This window comes from Arvicola amphibius, chromosome 4, assembly GCF_903992535.2.
Source record: "Arvicola amphibius chromosome 4, mArvAmp1.2, whole genome shotgun sequence".
Taxonomy (NCBI): Eukaryota; Metazoa; Chordata; class Mammalia; order Rodentia; family Cricetidae; genus Arvicola; species Arvicola amphibius.
Window position 1 is genome coordinate 40,963,387 of NC_052050.1, and position 25,519 is coordinate 40,988,905.

At 51.0% G+C, this 25,519-nt stretch overlaps 1 protein-coding gene across 2 annotated transcripts in view; it reads right to left on the reverse strand.

Annotated features, from left to right (window-relative positions):
- The window catches only part of Rhbdl3 (rhomboid like 3), a 49,299-nt gene extending 30,740 nt beyond the window's left edge, over positions 1-18,559 (reverse strand). The window contains exons 1-3 of one of the 2 annotated variants that reach the window (XM_038328644.1): positions 18,298-18,559; positions 16,872-16,895; positions 1,955-2,113 (exon numbers count right to left, since the gene is read on the reverse strand). In XM_038328644.1, the coding sequence (XP_038184572.1) occupies positions 1,955-2,113; positions 16,872-16,895; positions 18,298-18,408 (294 nt within the window). In that variant the 5' untranslated portion in view covers positions 18,409-18,559. The remainder of the gene's footprint in view (positions 1-1,954; positions 2,114-16,871; positions 16,896-18,297) is intronic. The other variant, XM_038328645.1, reaches the window with a different exon arrangement.
- Positions 18,560-25,519: the final 6,960 nt, after the last annotated feature.

The following is a 25,519-nucleotide window of genomic DNA, read 5'->3' on the forward strand; positions in this document are numbered from 1 at the left end:
CCTCCCCTGCAGAGTCATCTCCTAACCTTGAGTCCTGCTTCTCCCGGTTCCCCGTGTGGCTTTAAGCCAGCCTCCCCTGGCTGGTTGGTCTCAGTGAAGCCCCTCTAGCCATTGCCACCCCCAGATGAGGGTAATTTGTTTTGCGTGGGTTGGTAAGTTATGCAGCGAGGTTTCCCAGCAGAAGAACATTAGGAGACAACAGAAACTTGCAAATACAGTCCTTTATCCTATTTGGTCCTGGTGAAAACCCTATATGAACCATTAGATTCATTTTACAAATGGACAAAGAGAGGCCTAGAGTGGCCAGCAAAGGCAGAGCGAGGGCCCAGGCTCTCGGCGCCCTCTTTACATAAATGCAGGCTGTGAGTGACTGCTCCAGCTCAGAGTCTGAGCAGAAAAATGTGACAACCACATGACAATATTATGTCATGAACTCACACAGAGGGTTCCACTGGAATGGAACCTGACAGGAGAGAAATACCTTGCTTGGGCCTTGAGATTGGGCAGGCACCTGGTGCATATGGGCTGGGCTGGGCACAAGTCTGGGCCAGGCTTCCCGGGCGTCTGCTTCCCGATGAGGCTGATGATGACACTTCTGAGACCCTGACACTTCTGAGGCGAGGCCCAGTCTGAGCTCACCTTGGCCCAGGCTTCCAGGTCCGCTCCCTGGGTCTACTAGAAGAGTGGATACTATTCTACCCCCGAATGTCTATAGCAGTTCCTTGTCAACCCACACGTCCACAGACAGGGGCAACCTGCAGCTGAGAGGCCTCGGACGCTGCTATTGTCTGGGCAGTCACATCACAGAGAGTTAAGATGGGACGGTGACAGCAGGCTTCCCTGGCCCTGCCTGAGGCCTTTGGTATCTACAATACAGGGAACTTCGCTGAGTTCTTTCTCCTCCATGGGGGGCATGAAGAGATAGGAAGGCCTCATTGATGGGGAAACAAGCAGACATCCAGCCTCGCAGTCACCTTAGTCGTTCATGTAACTTCTACTGATGTCCCATTCATGGGGGTGGAGAAATGCAGCTTGCTTCAGCCACCCAAAGCCCAGTGTAACCACCCGTGGCAGCCTCTGAAAGAAGAGCGTCAATCCCCAGGGAGGAGAGGAGGGCATCCCTACCAAAGACAACCGGTAGGACTCATGAATCGTGGTCCAGCCCACAAACAGGGACAGTAACCTTCAGTTCTAAGAGCTCGGGCCTCCAGCTGTGCTTTAACTAACAGACAACCACGTTTTGGAATTTATTTTATTTTATTTTTTTTTATTTTTGATTTGAGACAGGGTCTCACTGTGTATCTCTGGCTGTCCTGTAACTCACTACGTAGACCAGGCTGGCCTCAAACTCACAGAGATCTGTCTGCCCTTGTCTGCCTCTGCTGGGGTTAAAGGTGTGCGCCACCACATCCAGCCTTTTGGAATTTATTAACTTGGAAGGACCACGAGCTTCCATCAACCCAAAGGCTAAGAGTCATTGGACAACATCTGAGGTTTGTGTTGGTATGTTCATGTATGTGCGTGCGTGTGTGCATGTGTGTGCATGCGTGCATGCATGTGTTTGTATATGTGTGAGAGAGAGCGTGCATCTGAAGCCTATAAAAAAGAGACCACCATCTTGCTTATCCCATTTTTCTGAAGTTTTCAGTTAATGAGTTTCTAAAAATGCCTTGATTTATAATTTTTCGTTCTATTATTACTATAAAAACCTCCATGTAACTGCACCCTTGAAACATGATATTTGAGGAGACCTAATGTATGTTTCAAGGCACGGTCACTCACACTGCCCCAGAACAAAGCATATCTACTCTGTGGAGGCGAGAGCGGTTTCCCTCCGGGGCTGTGGTGTCTTCTCACCTGTTGAAGCTGTGGTGTTCAAATGCTGTCAGCCGAGACACCCCTTGGCCTAAAACTACTTCCAGTGTCTAAGGCCCTCCCCTTCCAGAATGCTCACCAGGTTGACAAAGTCCTGGTAGCAGATCTGCCCGTCTGCATGGCTGTCAGCAAGAGCTAGCAGCACCTCCTTTTTGTGTGGGTCCAGCTTAGAGCTGTGGCTCTCCAGGAGGCTCCGGAATTTTCCTGTGCTGATATAGCCGGTGCTCCCGGGGTCAAACTGAGGGTGAAGCACAGAAAGCAGCGGAGTCAGTGAGTACCACCCCTCCAGGGCAGATGTGGAGCCCAGACTTCCCGCCCTCCCACACTACCCTCTTCCCACAGGGGCTGTGGGGACATTTCTAAGGACACAGTCAGGATGACCCAGTCCAACTGCCTTCTGAAGAGAAGCAACCTGAGACAGGAAGAAAGCCCCTCTCCTGAACTCTCTTGTCTTTTATTTTGTTTCTTTGAGACAGTTCAAGCTCAGCTGGAGCTGAACGTAACCTCCCTGGGAGGCATGTGTACTATGTCCAGCGGATGACGATTTTAGTTTTTCGAGACAGGGTTTCTCTGTGTAGCCCTGGCTGTCCTGGAACTCACAGAGACCCATCTGCCTCTGCCTCCTGAGTGCTGGGATTAAAGGTGTGCGTCACCATCGCCAGCTGGTACCCTTTTCAAGGGTACTGGTGCTCTGCCACCCAGCTACAGCTCTTCCCAGGTCTCCCCTTCCACTTCCTCCTAACTGTGGGAAGGAAAGCAGGAATGGAGATCTGTAAGTGGAGGAGACAAAGGACTTCAGGGACAGGGGAAGAAAGACCTGAGCATCCCCAGCACAGGAGGTACACCGGACTTCCTCATGGCGGTCCTAGGGTCCTACTCACAGTCCCAGGATCCTTCCTACTCACCCCCCATGAGTGGTCAATTTACCAAAGACAAGCTCTCTGTTGTTTTGTTTTGGGGGTGGAGGTGTGCTTCTGCATTTGTGTGGGCACATGTGCACTTTACACCATTCTCTTTAACCCCCTGAAGCTTCCTGCGCCCTGGACAGCAGCCAGGCTTCCCGCCCAACCTGTCTTAGCTACTTCTGCTTCATCCCAGGGCTGTAACTCCTCCAAGGCCAGTGCCTCCTGTCAGGATCTGTCTTACAGGCCTTCAATTGAGATTTGCTGGATGAATAAATGAGATGTTCAGATGAACAGACAGGTACTAATTTTCCATGAGAAGCCTCTTCGGATTAGTGAGAAAAGGCCTTTATCCCTTTTTGTTCCTTCCTGACAGGGCTCACCCTGCCAGAAAATGACACCCCATCTCTTGTGGTACCAAATGCACTCTGGTCAAAGGGGCTCCTGACCCCGGACTCTGGTGTGTACCTGGAAATGCTGCCATGGGTTGCGTAGGGGAAAGACAATGGGATGCAGGGGATACAGCTATGGTGCTAAAGAATCCCTGCGTCTGGTACTCAGTCTGAGATGGGAGGCACTAAATGGCAATGGGCCCTGAGAATGGGCAGAGTTGGAAGGCCAAACCCATGCTGCCCCTTTCTCTGGATAAGGTTAACAAAGGCTGTTTGGAAAACACTATGTATAGCGTTTCTAGAAAATCTGAGACTGACGGCCACAAGTCACGGTCACTTCAGCTCTCCAAGAACCGTTTAAGAGAAAGCTCTGAGGAGGTCCATGCTCAGGTCGGACCCTCCACCCCAGCAGCAGGTGGGCATGACACCCATTTGCTTATCATCAAGGATTCCAGGAAACTCAAAAGGATCACCATGACAACAAAAGGGCTCAGTAGTTAAGAGTCCTTGCCAACAGCAAGCCTGACAACCCGAGTTCCATCCCTGGAGGGAGGAGTGAACTGGTACCAAGCTCACAGAGATCCACCTACCTCTGCCTCCCAAGCGCTGGGACTAAAGGTGTGTGATACCACACCTCCCTCATAATAGATTAAAAAATAATAATAAGGGCCAAGATGCTGGCTCATCAGGTAAAGGCACTTGCAGTTAAGCCCGATGACCTGAGTTCAATCCCCAGGACACAATAGCAGAATTAACTTCCGTAGGTTGTCCTTGAACCTGCACACTTGTGTTGTGGCACACAGACAGAGAAACATTAGACCCACATCCACACTCTAAATGTAATTTTTTTTTTTTTTTTTTTTTTTTTTTTTTTTTTTTGGTTTTTCGAGACAGGGTTTCCCTGTAGTTTCTAGAGCCTGCCCTGGAACTAGCTCTTGTAGACCAGGCTGGACTTGAACTCACAGATCTGCCTGTCTCTGCCTACCAAGTGCTGGGATTAAAGGTGTGTGCCACCAGTGCCCGGTGCAACAAGTGCTCTTAACCAAGGAGAAGCAGGACTCCAGGAACCCATGGTTCTCCCCAAACAGCTTTTTTTTTTTTTTTTTTTTACAGTAGGAAAGGGGCCTAAATAGAGCTAATCTGGCCTCCTTGCTGCTCAGATGTGGAAACTGAGCAGAGAGAGGGGAGAGGAGGGAGAACAGAGGGAAGGTTGAAATGCTAATGGCCAGCAGGGCTTTGGTGCACAAGAGACCACTATCCTAATCCACATGGGGACCCTTTAGCCCGGCTCTGACTGTGTTCATGCCATGTTGACTTCAGGACTGGGTTGTAGGTCCTGGGAAGATGTCTGCTGGGTCCTGTGGGGTCATGGTTTCCCTGCATATCAAGGGACCTCCTCAGCTTCATGAGGGGAGGAAGGAGGAAGCCCAGTGGCTTTGCCCATGCTGGGAGCACAGCCCACAATCCCTTCCCAGGGGCCTCCTCAGGGCTGCCTATAGAAGAAGATGAAGTAGGGGGCTGGGATCAGGCCCCAGACAAAGAGCCACCTGCTCTCCTCCTCCCCTTACCCCTGCAGGGCTCCCTGCTGTTGTCCTAGTGACAAGGGGCTGCCCTGTGGCTCCCCAGGCCTCCTAGCCCCAAACACATTACAGGCTCTATCTATACTGCAGAGAACACGCTGGAATCCGGCCGAGCCTCCATTCTCTGCCAAAACTCTACCTTTCATGCCAGGGCTAGATAGGCCAGACAATGGGGGGGTCACCACTACCCTAATAATGAGGCCTCGGAGACTCAGGATGAGTGGGGGTGGGGGAGAGCCAGAGCCAGGCTGGCTGCTGAGGGCATGGGCAGAGCTGGCAGTGGGCATAGGGCACCCAGTGGGGTGAAGGTTAAAAGAGACAGGAGGAGGTAGAAGGAAGGGGGGAGATATCACATCCAGAAATCAGAAGAGGAAGGTCCCACCCTTTAGAAGGAAGCTGAGGACTTCTGACTTAAGACTGTGTCCCTCTGTTCGAGGCCAGCCTGGTCTACAAGAGCTAGTTCCAGGATAGGCTCTAGAAACTACAGGGAAACCCTGTCCCGAAAAACCAAAAAAAAAAAAAAAAAAAAAAAAAAAAAAAGACTGTGTCCCTCAAGCAAGATGGCAGGGAGCAAGGCCAAAATCACACTCCTGTCAACTCGCCTTTCCCATCTATTGAGTGGGCTGATGTCAACCTGGGGCAGCCGCTAGCTAGCCAGGGGCTATTCCCATCACTTTATTCAAATGGGGGTCTGTCTCCTTGGTCTGTCTACCTGCCAGCTGCCCTCAGGCTTATAGTGGGTGAGGTCACACTAAGAGTGTGGTACTACTTTGGTGGGGAGTGAGGGGGGTGGGCAGGCAGAACAAATCCTCCAAACACAACTTCCTTTTTAAGAACATGCTAGAGCCCCTGAAGCTGCCCCTCCAAGATCCTGGCCCTGGAATCTCTGGGGCAGCAGGCTGCTTGCAGGATGAGCTGGGGGGTGGCATGGGCTGGAAGCAGCCTGCCAGGGCTAGTCTAGAATGGTCAGTCAGTGCAGCTGGAGGAATGAATATATCAATGAGGCCGAAGCCTGGAAAGAAGCAGTAACCAAAGTGGGCCCTGACCTGCAGGAGAGAGTCCAGTGCTGGACAGGGCCGCACTGGAGAGGGACGACCCACCGAGGAGGCCAGAGAGCCCTCCCACAATCCTGCCCTCCCTCCTCGGCCTTGAAAAGAGCTTCTAGAGGCTCCAAGGAGGCTTTTAATCCCACCAGTGCCCTGCTCATAGGTTGCTAATACACACACACACACACACACACACACACACACAGAGGCACACAAGCACACATTCTCTCTTTCTTTCATCTTTCACCTCCCTCCCCATGCTTGTTCCTGGGCCACTTAGCCCATTTAGTCTGGGGAAATGACCGGCCAAATTCTCCATGTGTTTAGGTAGGAGCTCACCCCAGCTGCTGTGCTGGGGGGGGGGGGGTACAATTCATCAACTACAGAGCCTCAGTTTCCTCATCAAAGAATGAGTAGGAGGAGCTCTGCCTACTTGTGGGGATGGAAGGGGCCATATCCATCCATGGATATAGAAGCAGGGATGGGCTAGAGAAAGTCATAGCCCATTAAGTCTCTGGGGGAGTGGACCTTCCAGTCCCAGTACCATTGAAGAGTAAATGAGAAGCGAGGTGGGACTGGAACCATTTAGCAAGTTAAAAGGTTAGGAGCTCATAAATCTGGGTTCAAACAGCTGGAAAGGAAGCCAGGTACAATGGTGAGGCCCTCTGATAGTGGCACTTGGGAGGCAGGAAGAGCAGAAGTTCAGGGTCATCCTCTGCTCTTATGTATCAGATTGTCAGATCGAGTTACGGGAGGCCACAGCCCCCCGAAAAACCTCAAAACAAGAACAAAACCCCCAAGGTTCTGGAAGGAACCTCGGAGGTTTGCAAAGGGCATTGCAGAATGCTAGGGGCTTTGAGGCCTGTGAACTCAGAGGCCCCCTTCCTGTGCTAAGCAGCTCTACTCTGAGCCTGTTTATGTACTAGCATCCTGGGTCCTTCCCAGTTGAAGAACACAACAAAATGCACTGATGTACGAGGGATGTTTGGAAATGTCAGGTACTAACTCCACTGAACCCTCAGCTCCCCCTCCACATTGGCTTCTCTGAGGCCAAACCGGTTCACACCTGTTCTCCAAACACGACTCCCCATGCCTCCTATACTCTAAGTGTCTCGGCTTGGGTGAAAAATTACATGGCCTTCCCTCCTTCTACTCTTACGAGAATCTACAAGGCATTTACTATCATGAAAGCTACTTCTCAGGGGCAGGGTTAGGGTGGGAAGTCAAGGCACTAAGGGCTAAGCTGCTCAGAGTTTGAACAGATGGTAATTTGTTTAGATAAATTCATACCCAGGCAGAACAGAGAGCCTGAGCTCCCTCCAACCACTGGGATACTATGGCTAAAGCATTCAAAAGACTGGCCAGTCCTTCTATCCATCCATCCACCCATCCACCTCACACATTTTCTAAGGATCCACTGTGGCCCAGACAACATACTCATTATATGGACCGGTAAGAGTGTAGAGGCTAAAAATAGCAAGAGAGACTATCTCAAGGTTAAAGAGTGAACAAGGGCCAATAGGGAAATAATCTGAGGTTCCTCCACGGGGCTCACAGCCCCAGTCTTGCCTTCTCTTGCTTTCCTCAGCCCTGCACAATTGAACAAAAGATACCTCCTGGTTCAGGCTCTTTCCAGTATGTGCTTCATGAGACCCTGGGCCCAAAGTCCATGAGGGTACAGTGGGCTCTGAGTAGGAACAGCAATCCCTTCTCAGAAATGGAAGGCTGTGGAAGGGGCTGGTGATGGGGGTGGAGGGGAAAGGCACAGGTGGAAACCTGGCATTAAACAAAACTCCACTTTCTTTCCCATAGTCAGGAAGCCCTCATAGAAGGGTATGACACAAGCACCCACAGAAAGGGTTCTGCCAGACCCAGTAGTGGGAAAGCCTGTTTGATTTGATCCAGCCCCTCATTTTCCTAACTCTTCCTTATTCGACCACAGCATTTATTATTTATTTATATGTTTGCTTGTTTGTTTGTTTTTTTAAAATATTTATTTATTTATTATGTATACAATATTCTGTCTGTGTGTATGTCTGCAGGCCAGAAGAGGACACCAGACCTCATTACAGATGGTTGTGAGCCACCATGTGGTTGCTGGGAATTGAACTCAGGACCTTTGGAAGAGCAGGCAATGCTCTTAACCTCTGAGCCATCTCTTCAGCCCCCGCTTGTTTATTTTTTTGAGACAGGGTTTATCTGTGGCTTTGGAGCCTGTCCTGGAACTAGCTCTTGTAGACCAGGCTGGCCTTGAACTCACAGAAATCCGCCTGCCTCTGCCTTCTGAGTGCTGGGATTAAAGGCATGAGTCACCACCGCCCAGCTACACATTTTTGACACTGTGTAAAACCTTTAGGGACAATCACAAGCCTACAGTACAATCATGCTTCCCTTCATAAAACCCAGGCAGCTCCTCTGCCTCCAGCTCTTGAGTGTCCCAGGCTCTCAGGCAGCTGATATTAGAAGTCTCTGGGATCCGGTCCCAGATAGAAGGTTGACTGGGGATACCAGGTCCCAAGAGAGGCTGAGAAATCAGCAATTGGCCTCATGGGGCCACCGAGCTGAGCTCTCAGGGACAAACCCTGCCAGAGCGAGGGGTTTGCCTGCTCAGCACCCAGGACAGCAGCCCAGCTTTCCCTAGAGGCCAGAAAACCGCCCCAGGCTTCACAATGTCCCCAGCAGGAGAGGAGATAGGAACAATTTGTGACGTGCACGGACTGCATTTCTGGGACAATCACGAGTCTGGCTCCTGGGAAGACCCTCTCCTCCAGGAACAGAAGCTGTGAGTACTCAAAATGATCCCAAAGGCGACACCTGGAGCCGACAAGCTGGCTGCCATCCTGTGTACCTCTTGGGTCTGGAACATGGAGCCTGGGTCTGGGTGAGGTCCCATCTCATCCCCAGTGTCTCCTGTCGGTCCAGAAGGAAATGGCCACAGGGCATGTGTACTGGGATAGGGTAAGATGCAGGCAGCTGCCCCTTGGTGGGGGGGGGAGGTTGTCTCCCATCTGTCAGCTCCTTGTTTCATTCCCAGGCCCCTAAGCAGAGCAAATTAATGAGGCTATTGGGGAGTTTCTGGCTCAACAGAGCTGTCCCCACCCAGCATGCCACAAGCCCACCAGGGAACTCTGGCCCATTCATGGATATTTACAGCCCCATAAATTAAAAAGTTCAGGCTGCAGCTGGCAAGGTCAGGAGGCTGGTGATGGGAGGGTGGGGGCTTTCTCTTCCACTTTTTCCTTGCAAATGAGGAGGCTAATCCAGTGGGAGGTTGTGGGGGGGGGGATGACCCAACCCTCGTCCTTCACATGACCTTCTCCCTCTAATTTTTCAAAACACCAACTTTCAGAACACAATTAAGTGTGACCTGAAGCCCTCAGAGACGTCCCACCTGACCTGAGCCAGGGTATAAGCAAAGGGTGCTTCTTCCCAGACCTCAAGCTTCAGTTCAAGTGGAAGGGAAATGGCTGGTCCTAAGAACAGGTTCTGATCCCTCCTGCCCTCCAGCCTGTCCTCTTAGAGCCATGAGGAGCCCCAGTGCTCTCCGCTCTCAGCTGCCACTACAGGAGCAGGGGAGGCAGCTCAGGCCTCACCAGGCACCAATCCAGACAGCCAGCTCTTGAACACCCCTCCTCTCACTTCCCAGGGTCGCAGAGCCAAGTCGCAGTGGCTGAGGCTAGCAGGCTGGCCAGGGAGGCGGAGGAGGGAAGAGACCTGCCTGCCCCAGGTTGGGGGACAGTGTGACTGACCCATGAGACCAGTCTCCTTCTACCAGACTCTGGCACTCTCCCCTGGTCAGCCTGCCCCAGAACCCCCTCCCCCGAAGACCCCATCCCCCAGTTCTTCAGCACCCCCTCAAAGCTTCCCAAGGCTCATTGACAGCTCTCCCGCCTCTTGCTTGGCCAAGTCACAGGCTGAGGGGAGAATGGGAGCTCTGACTCAGAAGTAACACTCTAGGGGATCGGGAATAGATGAAGTACCTGGACTGACTCATCTGGCCCAGCTTGTCAGGGACACCCAGGGACCAAAGCAAGTCGTAGTCATAAATCCAGAAGCCTCCAGGGAGCATCAGGCAGGAGTGGCAGGAGGAGGTGAGATCAGGAGGGGTCCTGACGTCTGCCCTGCCCTTTCTCCTCTGCCCAAATCCTGCTCCCTGCCACCTTCCCTAGAAACCCCCAAAATCCATCTAGTCCCCAGAACAGAGAGAGCTGAACAGTCCAGGAGACGGAGGGAGGTAGGAGGAAGAAGAGAAGCAAGCAGTTGGGATGAAGGAGCCTGGAACAGTCCCTTCACCTCCTGTCGGGTTGCAGAAGCCACCCAGAAGCCTTGAGGACAAACAGACCCTCTGCAGAGGCTCCCAATTTGTTCCCTATCTATGGGGAAGACCTGTCCCCTCCATCCGTAGTAAAGAGGACATGGAGTCAGGCATGGCGGCACACACCTTTAATCCCAGCCCTTGGGAGGGAGAAGTGGTGGCAGGTGGATCGTTGTGAGTTTGAGGTCAGCCTGGTCTATCGAGAGAGTTTCAGGCCAGTCAAGACTATACATATACTGTGAGACATTGTCTCAAAACAATCAACAAAAACCACAACAGCCTCACCTCTCAGTTTGCTGAGAATGTAAGGAGACGAGAGGACAGGTATATACACACACAGTAGACACTTGTGTTTGTTTTCTCAAAGGAATTTTACCAATATAGACCTTTCGAATCCGGGCACTCAGGAGGCTGAAGCACATTAAGTTTGAGGCTAGCAGGAGCTACATAGCAAGACCTCATCTCAAAAGGGGTAGGGGTGAGCCATATAGAGACTAAGTTTCAAACAAAAATCTCCAAAAGGGGCTTGGGATTATGTCTGTTTATAGCTCAAGACATATTGACTCCATTCTATAACAAGACAGTACCCTGGGCCCAATGTCACTACACAACCAATGAAAGGGCCAGTAAGAACTACCAAAGAGAGAGAGAGGAGGCTTGGCCCAGCCCACATAGTGGCTAGACATCTTGTTCTAAGCTTCTATCTTTCACCCTGTAGCACAGACAAGCCAGGTGAGCAGACAGCGCTTGGGCATCAACATGTACCAGACAGCCTTGTCTGAAGACTCTTTCTGAAAAGTTCAGCAGGGGATGTGGTATCCAGCTTCCGTCCTAGGGAGGCAGCCTAGATGGACTAGGAATCCAGACACTGATTCAGGCCCTGGATGTAATACATGTCCATACCCATCTAGGAAACAGGACTCACTTCATTATATTCCAGTAACAAACAGTATTTACCTGGTGCTTCCTACCAGCTATGCCAAGAGCTATGCACACTCCACCCAACCTCCCAACAGTTCTGGGTCAGCTATTATTCTATGGTTTCCATGAAAAGTCTGTGGCTTGGAGACGTTGCCTGGCTTGCCCACTGTTGCCAAGCTACCGGGGTGCCATCTCTCCACCTGTCTCCATCACTATGCTTGGCACCAATCAAGCAAAGGAGTTTGCAGTACTGGTGGGAAGCACACAGGAACTCAGACACCATCATAACAATACTTTCCTCAACTGCAGAATGAACAGACTGAACAAGACACTTCCATCGACTGTCCAATAACCTAGGGCCCCTGATGGGGCAGGAGCTACCCAGTGGTGGGAATGAGGGTGGGACACCATCATGGAACCCCATGGTCAAGGGATGCTCCTGGAGGAGAAACCTTAGCCTCAAATAATATACACGGATTACAGTTCTGCTTTGCTTTTTTAAGATTCATAGCAACTAAGCCATCTTTCTAACCACCATGGTTTAGTTTGACCTGCCATTCATTCAAACCTCTGTGGGTCTATCACACACGAGGCCGTACGCGAGCTCGGATCTCTTGGCACTGCTGAATGTATTTTTGTGAATGGCCAGGGATCAAAGAGTTAATAGAAACATGATCTACCTGGTCACTAGAGTAGGAGAGGGTAGGGATGTGGTACTGGAAGCTACTTGATAAGGAACTGAGATGCAGAGGCCAAGGGTGGGCTCCAAACCATGGCTTTGTTGTTCTGAGACCCCTACTCTGCTGGCTCATGTGTGCCAGGGCCACGAACAATGGGACTGTCTCTGGGGAAGGCACTTTTTTTCTGTGGCGTATCTGTAATCCACTCAGCGGTTTCATCTCATCTGAACTTCCTTTCAGCTACCAATGCACCATGACCACCCCCACACCTGCATCCAGCAAGCAGGAAAACTACAAATGAGGTCAGAACCTGGGTCACACAGGCTCGGGGGACACTGGGAGTAAAAGCAGAGAACGTTTGGGGGGGGGGTACCTAGAGGGTCAGTTGTTAAAAGCACTTGCTGCCAAGTCTAACAAATTGAGTTCAATCCCCAGAACCCAACAAAAGGAAAATCAACTCCTACAAGATGTCTTCTGACCTCCACAAGGACACTGTGGTATGTGCATGCCCACACAGGTCAGAACTGGAGGGACAGAGAAGCTTTCAAAAGACCAGGGTCACCTGATCTTCTCACCACCAATCCTCAGAAGGCATCTTGGCCATTTACTTGAAGGGTAGCCACAGGTTAACATGGTGGCTTCTCACGCTGGGGGTCCAGTCAGCTTCAAGCTGGGTAAGGTTTCCCTGCATATTAAAGAACCACATGGCATGGAAAGTTGAGCGAATTCCACCTCTAATACCTGGGAAACAGATAACCACCTGTGTCCCCCTGACCCAGGAAGGGAAAGGAAGACATGCCTTGCCCCAGTGGCTCCAGGCTCTAATACTTCTGACTTTTGTAACCGTCCTGGCAGGAATGAAGCTATTCTAAAGAGAACTTTGTAGCCCTTCCTTTGGATATCTACTGAAACAATTGTTCTTGTGCTGGCTACTTTTATATCAACTTGACACACAGGCTAGAGTTATCAGAGGAGGGAGCCTCAATTGAGAAAATGCCTCCAAAAGATTGGGCGGTGAACAGCCTGTAGGGCATTTTCTTAATTAATGATTCATGGGGGAAGGCCCAGTCTATTGTGGGTGGCGTTACCCATGGAAAGGTGGTTCTGAGTTAAAAAAAAAAAAAAAAAAAAGCAGGTTGAGCAAGCCATGGGGAGCAAGGCAGTAAGCAGCACTCCTCCATGGCCTCAGCGTCAGCTCCTGCCTGCAGGTTCCAGCCCTGCTTGAGTTCTTGTCCTGACTTCCTTCAGTGATGAACAGTGCTGTGGAAAAGTCAAATAAGCCTGTCTTCCCTGGGTTGTTTTTGGTCATGGTGTTTCATCACAGCAATAGTAACCCTAACTAGGTCAGTTCCCTTCAGATGCCTTATATGGGATGGACAGAAGGAACCAGGTATGGAGCTGGAAAGATGGAACTAGCTGCTCTTCCAGAGGACCTGGGTTCAATTCCCAGCACCCACATGGCTGCTCACAACCTGTAGTGATATTTCATTTGTAATTTAATAAATAAAGCTTGCCTGAAGATCAAAGAGTAAAACAGCCTCCCTGGTCAGCCCTACAGACCAGGCAGTGGTGACACACACCTTTAATCCCAGTAGCCATACTAGTTTGCCATAGAAACAGGGAGGTAATGGTGTAATCATGCCTTTAATCCCAGCACTAAAGAGGAATGTAGCCGGGCGGTGGTGGTGCATGCCTTTAATCCCAGCTCTCAGGAGGCAGAGGCAGGTGTATCTCTGTGAGTTCGAGTCCAGCCTGGTCTACAAAAGCTAGTTCCAAGACAGGAACCAAAGCTTCAGAGAAACCCTGTCTCAAAATACAGAGAGAGGAGAGGGGGAATGTAAAACAGAAGGAGTCAGCTCTCAGTCAGTCTCATTCTGAGGATTCCTGGAGGCAGGATTGCCGTCTCAAACTGAGTTAAAGGTAAGAGCCAGTGGCTGGCTGTTTTGTTTTTCTGACCTTCAGGTTGAACCCCAACTTCTGTCTCTGGGTTTCTATTAATTGTGCTACAACCATCTGTAACTCCAGGTCCAGGGGATCCAACACCCTCTTCTGGACTCTATGGGCACTGCACACACATGGTGCAAAGACATACACGTAGGCAAAACAACCACGTATACAAAATAAAATAAATCTTAAGAAAAAAAAGAGAAGTGCTTTACAAAGTGAGTTCCAGGACAGGCAGAAAAACCCTGTCTCAAAAAACAACAACAACCAAACACACACACACACACACACACACACAGAGAGCAGAGAGAGAGCAGAGAGAGAGAGAGAGAGAGAGAGAGAGAGAGAGAGAGAGAGAGAGAGAGAGAGAGAGAGATAAAGGGAAGGAGGGAGGGAGGGAGGGAGGGAGGGAGGGAGGGAGGGAGGGAGGGAGGGAGGAAGAAAAGTAAAGGAAAAGAAATCAGACAGACTTATTGTAAGAGAAAAATGGTTCAGAGTAAGACCTTGTGGCTGCTTTTCCTAGAATTCATTTTGTCTGTCAGAATGATTGATTGGTTTTCCTTTTATTTATTTATTTTTGTTTCTGCAATGCTGAGAATTTAGCCCAGGGCCTTGTGCGTGCTAGGCAAGCATTCTCCCACTGAGCTACCTCTCCAGCCCAGGAGGGTTCCTGAATGGGCCTCTCCAGAAGCAGGGTGCTCTATCTCTATGAGATGCCCAGGTCTTGCCTCCCATTGGATTGCACAGACTGAGGGCTGATACTGAGTGCCACATGCCCTCTGCTTGGAACTGCTCTCCAGCTGTGAGTGCCTCCCTCTGGAAGCTCTATTTCATTCACCCAAATGGTTTGTTTTAAAATATAAACACACACACACACACATAGAAACTGGCAAGAGAAAATTAGTCAAATGTGAAAGACGGAGGGAAGAAGCCTGATACACTTTGTTCTAGGTTCTTCGTCTAAATCTGCCAGGAGGTGTGAAGGGCTGGCAGCCTGGGGGAAGAGGAGCAGTGGCAGCACCATGGTTCCTCCCGACTCGAGATGTCAGGCCAGCAACTGGGATATTCCTAGGGACCAGAGGGAGAGTAGGTGGCCCTCGTGATGGGAGCCAGGCATCAAGAATTATATCCCCCAAGATCCTCACCCAGGCTCTTTCCCCCGTAAGCCCACATGCTCAGTCCCATGGGGTAATTGCATTTGGCTGGGTCCCCACATTAAACTTGCCTATAACTAAAGCTGTTGTTTTTTTGCCAACCCCAACCCCCACTTTTTCCTTTCCCCTTAAATTCAGAGTCTCAGTTGGGGATGTGGTTCCCCTCAGCTACTCAGGTCTATTAATATCTTCCTGTTCGCCTATCACCGTATCGCTCCTTTCCAACCTCATTGTCACCTTCAAAGTGACATGTATTAAAGGTTTGATCTCTAGCTTGGAGCTGTTGGGTCTAGTAAGAAGCTTTTGGGTGACTGGGGATGTTTGGAAGGGGGCCGTGGGATTCCAGTCTCTTCTTCTCTTTGCTCCATGGCCACGAGGCCAGTGGCGTTCACCCCACTACATACTTCTGTTTTGGCCTGCTTCCTTGCAGGGGCCATCTAGTTAAGGGTAAGAATATCCAAAACCACCTGGGCAGTGGCCCACACCTTTAATCCCAGCACTCAAGAGGCAGGCAGATCTCTAAGTTCAAGGCCAGACTGGTCTACAAGAGGATTCTAGGATAGCCAGGGCTATACAGAGAAATCCTGTCTCCTGTCATGAAAAATAAACAAATACCCCTTACCCCCTCAAAATAATATCCAAAACCATAGCCAAATAGATCTCCTCTCTTCATATACTGACAGTGGAAAACTGGCTAACACGAGCTGCCTGTTGCTTCAGCAGGACCCAGGTTCAGTTTCCAACACGGCCATGGTAGTTCACAAACATCAGTAGCTCCAGTCCCAGAGGATCCTGGCCTTGGAAGGCACTGCACATACAATCGAAACACCCATTCACAAACAGCAGCTTTTGAAAACTATTCCGCCTACAAGAAAGGTCTGGACCAAGATCCCTTTTCATACCTCCCTCCCTACTCACAAACCAAGGCTAGCCACAAAGTAGCCCTATAGCCAAGGATGACCTCAAACTCCTGGCTGACCAGCCTCTATCTCCCAAATGAAGGCATCAGAGGTATGTGCCACCATGCCTGGCTTAAACAAGCAGCTCGCTCTCTCTCTCTCTCTCTCTCTCTCTCTCTCTCTCTCTCTCTCTCTCTCTCTCTCTCTCTCTCTCTCTCTCTCTCGGTTTTTCAAGACAGGGTTTCTCTGTTGCTTTGGAACCTGTCCTGGAACTCGCTCTTGTAGACCAGGCTGACCTCGAACTCAGAGTTCCTCCCGAGAGCTGGGATTAAAGGCATGTGCCACCACCACCTGGCACAAGCAGATCTCTTAAAGCTGCACAAACTTCATGGCACAGCTACTCTCAGCTGTGACTGAAGTGTTCAGTATCCACCCACACTGGAACACCTTCCCATCTTTTCTCCTGCACTACGGTACAAACACGGGAAGGAAATACCCAATAGTATCCAAGTACAAAGCAAAAATAGAACTATTTCCCCGATGAAGGTCAAAAGTCCATCTCCAGATTCAAACCCGACTCCTCATTTGGTACTTCCAACCCCACTCCTCACCCCTATATTCCAGGTACTGCAAACAATCACATATTGCTTTTCATTTGTAAACATTCCGGCATTGGCCGATCCCCACTGCAGAAGGAGACACAAGATGGGCCTCCCAAAGAGCCCATTTTGTGAACAAATCTTCTTCCCCAAAGATGACAGAGATTTTATGTTACAGGGTCCAAGCATTTTTCATAATAGCAGCAGAAAGGGAATTGGAAGATTCTTTTAAGTCCCTCCCCCACCTCCCCAGCCTCCTACTGCAATACACTTGCATATAGGAAGCTTTGATACATGTTGGCCAATTCCTAAGAGGTGTAAGCCCAGACATGGTGCAAGGAGAATTTGGAGGGACGAAAGGATTCTCTCTAGGGAGCCTACTGCTGTCTCTGATACCAGAGCACAGTGTGGCTCCGCCCCAGATCTACTAAGCCACGCCTCCATAGTACGTCACCATCTCAGGAGCACCGAACTAGGGAAGCCCACGCAAGAAGGCAGGGAGACTGAGACAGGCTTCAGGCAGGCAGGGCTGAAAGGAACGGAGGGATTTAACTGCTCACATACCTTTTCAAACAGGACTTTCCAGTGCTGGTAGAGTGGGAGGCCATGCAGGAGAGGAAGAGAAAGAAAGGCACTTATCACCAAGGTTTCTGCAGACCCCTGAGATTTCCAGCATCACCTCCCAGCTGCTGCCCAGTCAGAATCAGGCTCAGGGGCTCACCAGAAGAACTCCGAAAATTCCCCAGAGGAGCAAAGGCAGAAAGGCACAGTACGGGGTAGAAATGGAATGTTTCTGGGGTGCTACAGTCAGATGCAGGAATGAGAACAGGGACGATCCCCAACCATGTCTCAGGGTTTCTGATAACTTCTGCTACCTAAAGCTCATGTTCACGTACACACTCGGAGTCCAAGCGTACTCAGGCCTTGGCAGTTGGAGGACTCTACTCAGGAGGCTTACCCCTGCTTGAGCACTAGTTTTGCCTGCTTGTGTGTGTGTGTGTGTGTGTTTGTGTGTGTGTTCGTGTTCCCCAATATGCTTCCAAGATTGAGTGTAAGTACTGAGTACATAAGACTCACTCTCTCTGGAGGAGGGCCAGGAGAAAGTGACAGGCTTGACCACGCAAGCGGGAGAGATGTTAGACTCCCGATCCATTCAGATTTGCTGGCTGTGGTTTCGTAGGTTGGGGTTCCCGGCTTAATTTCACCCCGAGGGAGGGACAGGTCCAAAGCAGGGTGCTGGGAGGGAGTAGCTTTAACAACTCAAGTGCCCAGGGCTTCCCACTGTCAGACCCTACTTCCCAGGACTTAGGGACAAGAGATTTGAGCAGCAGATGGCAGGGAAACCCTCTGGGGTAGCCCCTCCCTAGCCTGCCCCAGGGGACTAGCCTGGCACCGACGTGGTCCAGGACTCCTGAGCCCCCTGCTGGGAGCGTTTCGTCCCAGCTTTCAGGCTGTACTAGCTCTCACAGGGTTCAGGGACTAAGGCCAGTTTGAATTTCAATCAGTGTCGCGACGAGACAGATGCCGGGCAGGAGCTAATCTGGGAGCGGAGAAGGGATCTCCAGACTGGTTTGCGCTGTCCAGAGACTGGGAAGCCAGTTCCTTCCCCAGGCTTGCGGAGTCCGCAGGTCGCCGAGGGGAGGGGAGGGGGAGTCACTACAGTGACGCGGCCGCCTCTGCAGGAAAACGCCGTGTCCCGGGCACTGCACCAGCAGCGGGGAGGGGGCTCCGCGGCCGACAGGTTCCCGGCGCAGCAACCGGGGCTGTGTCCCGCAGGAAAGCCGCGGGAACCCGAGCGGGGTGGGGTGCGCACCAGTTCATTTGGGGAGATCCATCCCTCCCACGCGCGGGGCCCCCAGCTTATCCCGGACGCTCCAGTGACATAACCTTGAATCCTCCAAGTTCCCCCCAGGGTAGGGAGCTGAGGCCGCGGCGGATCCCCGCGTGGCGCCCCCCAGAAAGTTTGAGGGGCACAGAAGGGGGCACTCACGTCTTCTGGCGCGGCGGGCAGCCGCTCCTCGGCCTCGGGCTCCAGCTCTTCGATGCGCTCCGCCTCGGCGCAAGCGGCCACTGCGGGGCCGGGGCTGGGGTGTTCGCCCATGGCCCAGGCTGCGGCTCTCGTCCCGGGGCGCCGGGCTAACTTTGCGCCGCCTCGGCCGCGTCGCTCCAGGAGCTCGCTGCGCACCTCGCCACCTCCGCGCTCGCCCCCATGGCCCTGCTTGCCGCGGCCCCCGAGACCCCGGGACGCCGGGCCCCGAGGTACCAAACTTCTCCGCCTCGGCCGCGGGCCCGAGGCGAGGGCGCCCTTGGGCCGGCTGGGCCCTACAGCTCCCCGCGCTCCTTCCCGCTCCGCGCAGCCCCCGCTCTGCGCGCCAGCCTCCTCCTCCTCCTCCCCACGGACTCCTCCGGGGCGGCGCGCGGCGGGGGCGGGGCTGCTCGCGGGGCCCCCGCCCCCCCAGGCCGCCCGCCGGGAGGGAGGGAGGGAAGGAAGGAGAGAGGGCGGGCTGCGGCGGGGCGGGCATCGAGTAGCTGCTCTTCGCGCCCAGGGATCGGGACTGCGTTGCCCTCAGCCAGCTCAGCTCGGTACCAGGTTATCCATCACTTGGGGGCGGCAGATTGGCAGATTGTGTGACAGAATCAGAAGCGAGGTTCCCACGAAGTTGGTCACGTCAGGGTTAACCAGGACTGAATTGAGAGTGAGGTGCGAGTTGTGGACCCCACCAGCCACCCTTACATCTTTTATTTACTGCCTCTCGGATTCTGGGAGTTCCGGGAAAGCCTAAGGATGAGGGAAAAGTCAGGGGGTCTGGGACCCCAAATCCTAACCTTTGCCCTACCTCTCCATCCAGAGCTTCTTGACCATGTTAAACCCAGGAAAGCGCCCCGCCAGAGAGAGGGGCGGGGGAGAAAAAACAGAAAACTAAAACTAAAATGCAAGAATGAAGTTAGCAAAGCAGTAACAGATCATTAAAAAAGAAAAGCAGAGGGCAGTTTCCCTGAGGGAAAAGTCTCAGGGAAGACCGTCTTCCCGAATGACTATAATCCGTGTCAGCACCTAGGCTGGGGTAGCTGCTCCCCAAGGAAGGCTTAGGCAGCCCCCACACAGAACCAAGGCTGTGCCCTTTAGCCTCTTCCCATCAGCTTCGCCCTTCTCGACGTCCTGTCAGAAGGAAGCATCTGTTTTATTAGCAGAAGTTGCAATTAACGACTTCATTCTCATAAGACAAATGTAACTGCATCACGCAGCCCCAGGATCCAACCTGTGACCATCTCGCCCAGCACTGACTACTCCCCTTGAACCAGAAGGAAATTAGTTCCATCCTAATTAGGTGAGTTTGCAACAGACACCAATTTTCATCTCGGTTTCAGAAAGTGTGATCATTTCAACTATTTTTGTTTCACACCACCCTCCCCCATCCCTACTCTACTAACAAGTCAAGATCCTGCCAAGATTTCCTTGTAAATAAAACTGTCTGCATGGGGGTGTGATTTTGAAAACAGCCTTCAGGGGACAGAAGAGAGGCTGGATTCTTTGTAAAAAGAAGCCCCTGAGGATAAGCAGCTGCTGGGGCCTGAGGCCAGGGTCCCTACCTCTCTTAGTCCTGTTCCTCTTGACTTAACATGCATGGTGCTGGCTCTGTTACACTCAGACTTTTGCAGCAGAGATAGCTCAGAAAGCCTGGTCACAAGGGAATTGGAAAGAGACAGAGGCAGGTGCATGGAAGAGATGGTCACTCTGCAGAGATGTCCAGCATCCCAGCACCCACTGGCCCCCAGCTGTTCCTCACATACTTCCTCTTCTCTAGCCCTGGAGACAGTTCTTAGCAACACATTTAACTCAGTCATCCCCTCCCAAGGAAGGCACTTTTGCAGGGTCAGTGAAGTCACTAAACAGTTATTGAGTTCTTATAAATACTAGGAGCAATCTTTGAGGATACAGGCGCAAGACACAAATTCTATCCTCCATAAATGGTTTGATTGGGCGAGCATATAGAGGTGGGGCTGGGTGGGGCACAGCCATGTTCAACAAGTCTTGGATTCCATAGAAGCTCAGGGGTCACACAGACTGAAAGGAAGGAGTGGGAGGAGGTCCCTTGTGGATCCAGGAGGTCTTCCCAACGGAAGTGCTTCCATAATTAGGCCGTGTGGAAGGTGACACAGCAATCCAGGCAGAGGGGATGGTATGCAGCACGGGAGGGGAACTGCAAGGGATCTGGCATGGCTGGAAATTAGAGTAAGGCATCGATAGAAGAGGCCAGTTCAAGGGGAGAGGGATATGAGGGCTGCTAGTTTCCTGAGAATGGAGTTTGGAGTCCATCCTAAGGGCAGCATGAAAGAACAGTGAACAAGACAATATACTTGATAAAATTCTTCCTAGTCAGATGCAGTGACAGGAGTCTTCAGACCCAGCTGCTGGGAGGCTAAGGCAGGAGGATTATTTGAGCCCATAAAATGCTGTATATCAGGCCAGGGCACTACAGCGTTCTCTCTCTTCTTCTCCCTTCTTTCTTCCCTTTCTCACTTTGATTTTGAGACTGGGTCTCATCAGGTTGCTAAAGTTGGCCTTGAACTTGTGAATCCTCCTGCCTTAGTCTCCCAAGTAGCTGGGATTGTAGATCTGCACACCAGGCCTGGCTGTAAGACCTCATCTCATTCATACATAGAGGCCGCAGAGAGATGGTTCAGCAGTTAAGAGCACTGGCTGCTCTTCCAGGGGACTCAGGTTTGATTCCCAGCACCTACTTAGTGGCTCACAACTGTAACTCCAGTCCCAGATGATCTGACACCCTCTTCTGGCCTCCGTGGGCTTTGCAACACATGATACATAGACATTACATGCAGACAAAATACCACCCCCTATCCACATACAATAATAAATAAATCCTTCTGCTGTAGTTCAAAGGGAAGTCAACTTGAGGACAGGAGCAGGGGAGGTGCTGTCCATAGAAGAGGTCACACGAGCATCAGCAGTTAAGACAAAGTGGAGAAGGACCTGAGAATACCATCTGCTCCCCTAGGAACAGACGCTCAACCTTGCCAGTGTTCCCCAAACCTCTGTGAAAAGAACCCTGGGGTCTCCCCAGGAATCACCCAAGCAGGAGTCCTCTGCTGGAAGGAGAATGGCTACTGGACTTGGAAGCCATGATGACCATATGTGGCATCCAGTCTGTAAACCAGACTTCACACCCTTGTGTCCTCAGGAATGCCCAGCTCCCTCAGACAACCTGCTCCCTTTCTTAACTCCAGGGGAATCTGCAGCTAGGTACCATGTGTCCCCCAGCAGTCAATGGGACCGGGAGCCTGCAGCCACACCTAGAAACCTTCAAGGGATAGAATAACCTATTTGGTAGCTTTAGTCCCGTTCCAACATAAGACAGCTAGAGCGCTGAACATTCTATAGCCACTTTCACGCTACAGCATGCTGTAGGTTGTAGAAGCACGCTGCATATGAGCCTGCCTCGAGCCCATGCATAGAGTCTAGTGAGAGGTGAGCAAACAAAACTGGTTGGCCGTGTGTGTGTGTGTGTGTGTGTGTGTGTGTGAGAGAGAGAGAGAGAGAGAGAGAGACAGACAGACAGACAGACAGACAGACAGACAGACAGAGACAGAGACTGTGGTCAAACCCTGGACTTCATACATGCTAGGTAAGTCCTCTACTGCTAAGGGGCGGGGGTACCCATAGCTCCATGACCTCTTTTGAAGTTCCCAACAAAACAGACTAAAGTGGGCTAGAGAGATGACTCAGTGGTTAAGAGCACTGGCTGCTCTTCCAGAGGACCTGGGTTTAATTCCCAGCACCCACATGGTGGCTCACAACCATCTGTAATGAGATCTGGTGCCTTCTTCTGGCCTGCAGGAATACATTCAGGCAGAACACTGTGTACATAATAAATAAATAAATCTTTTTTTAAAAAAATATTTATTATGTATACAATATACGCCTAGAGGCCAGAAGAGGGCACCAGACCTCATTACAGATGGTTGTGAGCCACCATGTGGTTGCTGGGAATTGAACTCAGGACCTTTGGAATAGCAGGCTTAACCGCTGAGCCATCTCTCCAGCCCTAACAAGTAAATCTTAAAAAAAAAAAAATACTAAAATAACTTAGGTCTACATAGTAAATTCCAGGCAAGCCACAGCTATACATGGTGAGACTCTCTTCAAAAACGGAGCGGTGAGGGAAGATGTATTCTGGCTGACACTTTTGGAGGTCCATGATTATTGGACTTGTTGCTTTGGGGCTATGGTAAAGGGCAGCATGTTGGGGGGTATGTGGTGTAAAAACTGCACACCTAACCGGGCGGTGGTGGCGCAGGCCTTTAATCCCAGCACTCAGGAGGCAGAGGCAGGCGGATCTCTGAGTTCGAGGCCAGCCTGGTCTACAAGAGCTAGTTCCAGGACAGGCTCTAGAAACTACAGGGAAACCCTGTCTCGAAAAAGCAAAAAAAAAAAAAAAAACAAAAAACAAAACAAAACAAAAAAAAACAAAAAAAAAAACAAAAAAAAAACTGCACACCTAATGGCTGGGAAGCATAAGAAAAGAAGAAAGAGATTGGGAACCCACAACCAAAGAACGAGCCCCAATGACTGACATAACAAACTGCACAGGACCCCATGCCTAAAAGTCCCCAAGAGCTCTAAACTTGGACCAAGCCTTTAATCCATGGACCTTTGGGGAATTTTTATTATCTGAATCCTAGCACTGGGGAAGAGCGGGCGATGGCTGAGAGGAGCTGTGAGAATGGGGCAGCTTTGGGACAGGGTGTGTAAGGCTTCCTGCCTGGAGGGAATGGCTGGGTAAAGACAGGGCAGGCCATGGCAGACCTTGAGGGGGACACAAATAAGGCAAGCCAACGAGAAGGGTCACGTTGAGAACTCCTTCACGCGGTCTGAGGAGGCTGGCTCTTGCCCAGCAGGCAATGGCGAAGCAGTCAGCTTCTAACCCAAGCAGCGTTTTAGGAGGATTAAGCTGGTGGCTGCTGCATAGCTACTTTCAGCGAGCATGTTGTGAGTGTCCATTGTTTGCCAGACCCTGGCCAAGGTGCTGAGACTACAAACTGCTCTAGAAAAGAGCCAAGCCTGCCCTCCTGGAAGAAAATTATACAGCCCTCTAATGACAGCCAGTGACATAATACGGCAGGGAGAATGTCAAGGGGCTGTCTCTCAAACATACCCTCTAAGGGAAGAAAAGCTGGACCTCAGAGCTGGAACAGCTTGGCTGGTATTAAAAAGCCAGAAGGGACTCAGTGTGGCTCATGGGCAGAGTACTGACCTAGCATGCATAAGACCCTGGGCTCCAACCCCTGGACTGAAGGGGCAGGGGGAGCAAGGAGGAACCCCTGGGGGAGGGGGAGGCATGGAAGCAAGTTGTTTGTTTGTGGATACCTAACGCTAATGAGAAGCCAGGGAAGGAACGTTAAGGGTTATAATTAACACACTCAAAGCAAATGGCAGGCAGCACCCAGAAGCAGGATGAAAAGGGCAGCTTCTATCATAACCCCTTACATGTGGGTTTCCTATCATCTTCAGCCAGGACCATACCCCTTCAAGGCTCCTTCTTGCTCCACAGCAAATCTAAATTGACCCTCTCAGTGCACCTGTAGCTCCAGTCTTCTGAGAAGCCGGCCAGTCAGTCCTGGACCGCCGCCTTTGCCTGCCTGAAATGAAGACATGAGTTATTTTTGACTGAGATCCAAGGCTCGGCCCTGAATTCTTTTGTCTTCCAGGAATCCCCGAGTCATGTTTGAAGTCTGCAAGTCCAAACAGCAGACCCAGCTCCAGGAGGAGGCCGTCGCTCAGAATCCAACCACCCTCCATCCCCAGCTCCAGCATTCTTCCGTTATTGCCCGCTGTCTGCGAGATCAAACAGAACAAGGCTGCCAAGCGGAGGTTTTTTCCTCTCCTTTCGTCTCTTCACTCCAGGGCCCTCACTTTTTTGAATAACTTAAATCATTATTGAAAGATGTCTAGGTTCACAGACACCAAACCCTTTCAAAGAGAGGTGTGGGCACCCAATGGTTGAGCTCAAAAAGACACAGAGGAAACTTTGCCAGTCCCAAGACTGATCTAATCACCCACTTGGATACCCTGCCAGCTGCTTTGCCTCAGCTCACCTTCTTTCCCTGCCATCTCCTTGGGGTTTGGCTGGTCCCCAGGGTCCCATTTCTGGGCCTGGAGTTCTTCTATGTGAGAATTGATCATGCAATGGTCGGGTTTTGTCTGTTGGATGAAGGTCCTACCATGTTGCCTAACTCTCTGGTGAGAATCCTGAGGCCCAACAAGTCTTTCCTCAATCTTTCCACCAAGGCGGGCCTTTCCTCCCTGCCTCTGAAGCACTTCCTTCCTTTGACCTTGCATTGCATTAATCTAAGTTTTATCTCCCTGATACAAGCACGGGCATTCTTTGAAGAAGATTATGGCTTATTCAATTTTCACATCCATCACAATGCACAAGGCTACACACGGTAGAAGCCAAACAAATGTCTGTTTAATGAAAAACAGAGCAAGCCTCGCTTGATATGACACAAAGCCTAATTACATAGTTATTACTCTCAGCCTCCAACAAAAGGCAAGTTTTATGTTATGGAGAAAAGATGGTTCTGCATAGTAATAATGATACACTTGTGTGTGTGAGCCTTTATTTCGGCACACTTCCTCGTTTGTCATTTCATATTATCCTCGGAAAGGCACACAGAACATATACAAATGCCTCCACTTTACAAAGGGGACATGAAGACCCTTGGAACTGGAGGAGTTTGAATACACATTCCTCTCACCAAGGTGTTCATTTTAACAGTTAAAGTAGAGGGCTCAGTGGCAGAGCTCTGACCTGACATATAGCTTCCCTAGTGACGGGGGCCATCAGTGCATATCACTGTATACTGGATTGTACTTTGTATATCTCTCTCTCGAAATCTCCCTGTGTAGCCTAGGCTAGCCTTGAGCTCATGATCTTCCTGACTCAGCCTGTCTTACTTCTCTCGGATAATATGTGTGTAATGATTTCTCACTGCACAGAGCCAGGTACCAGTTGCCCAACAGACTGCAGAGGGAAAGAACTGATGGGGATACTGGAGAACCAAAGGCAGTTAGCTACAAGGTCTGTGGTCAACCTTTACACAAGAACGTACTGTTCAGAAGGGCAAGGACGTGGTACTGTTTGTAGTGTCTTTATTAGTCTACGAGAAAGCTGGATGTGGTGGCAGTAACT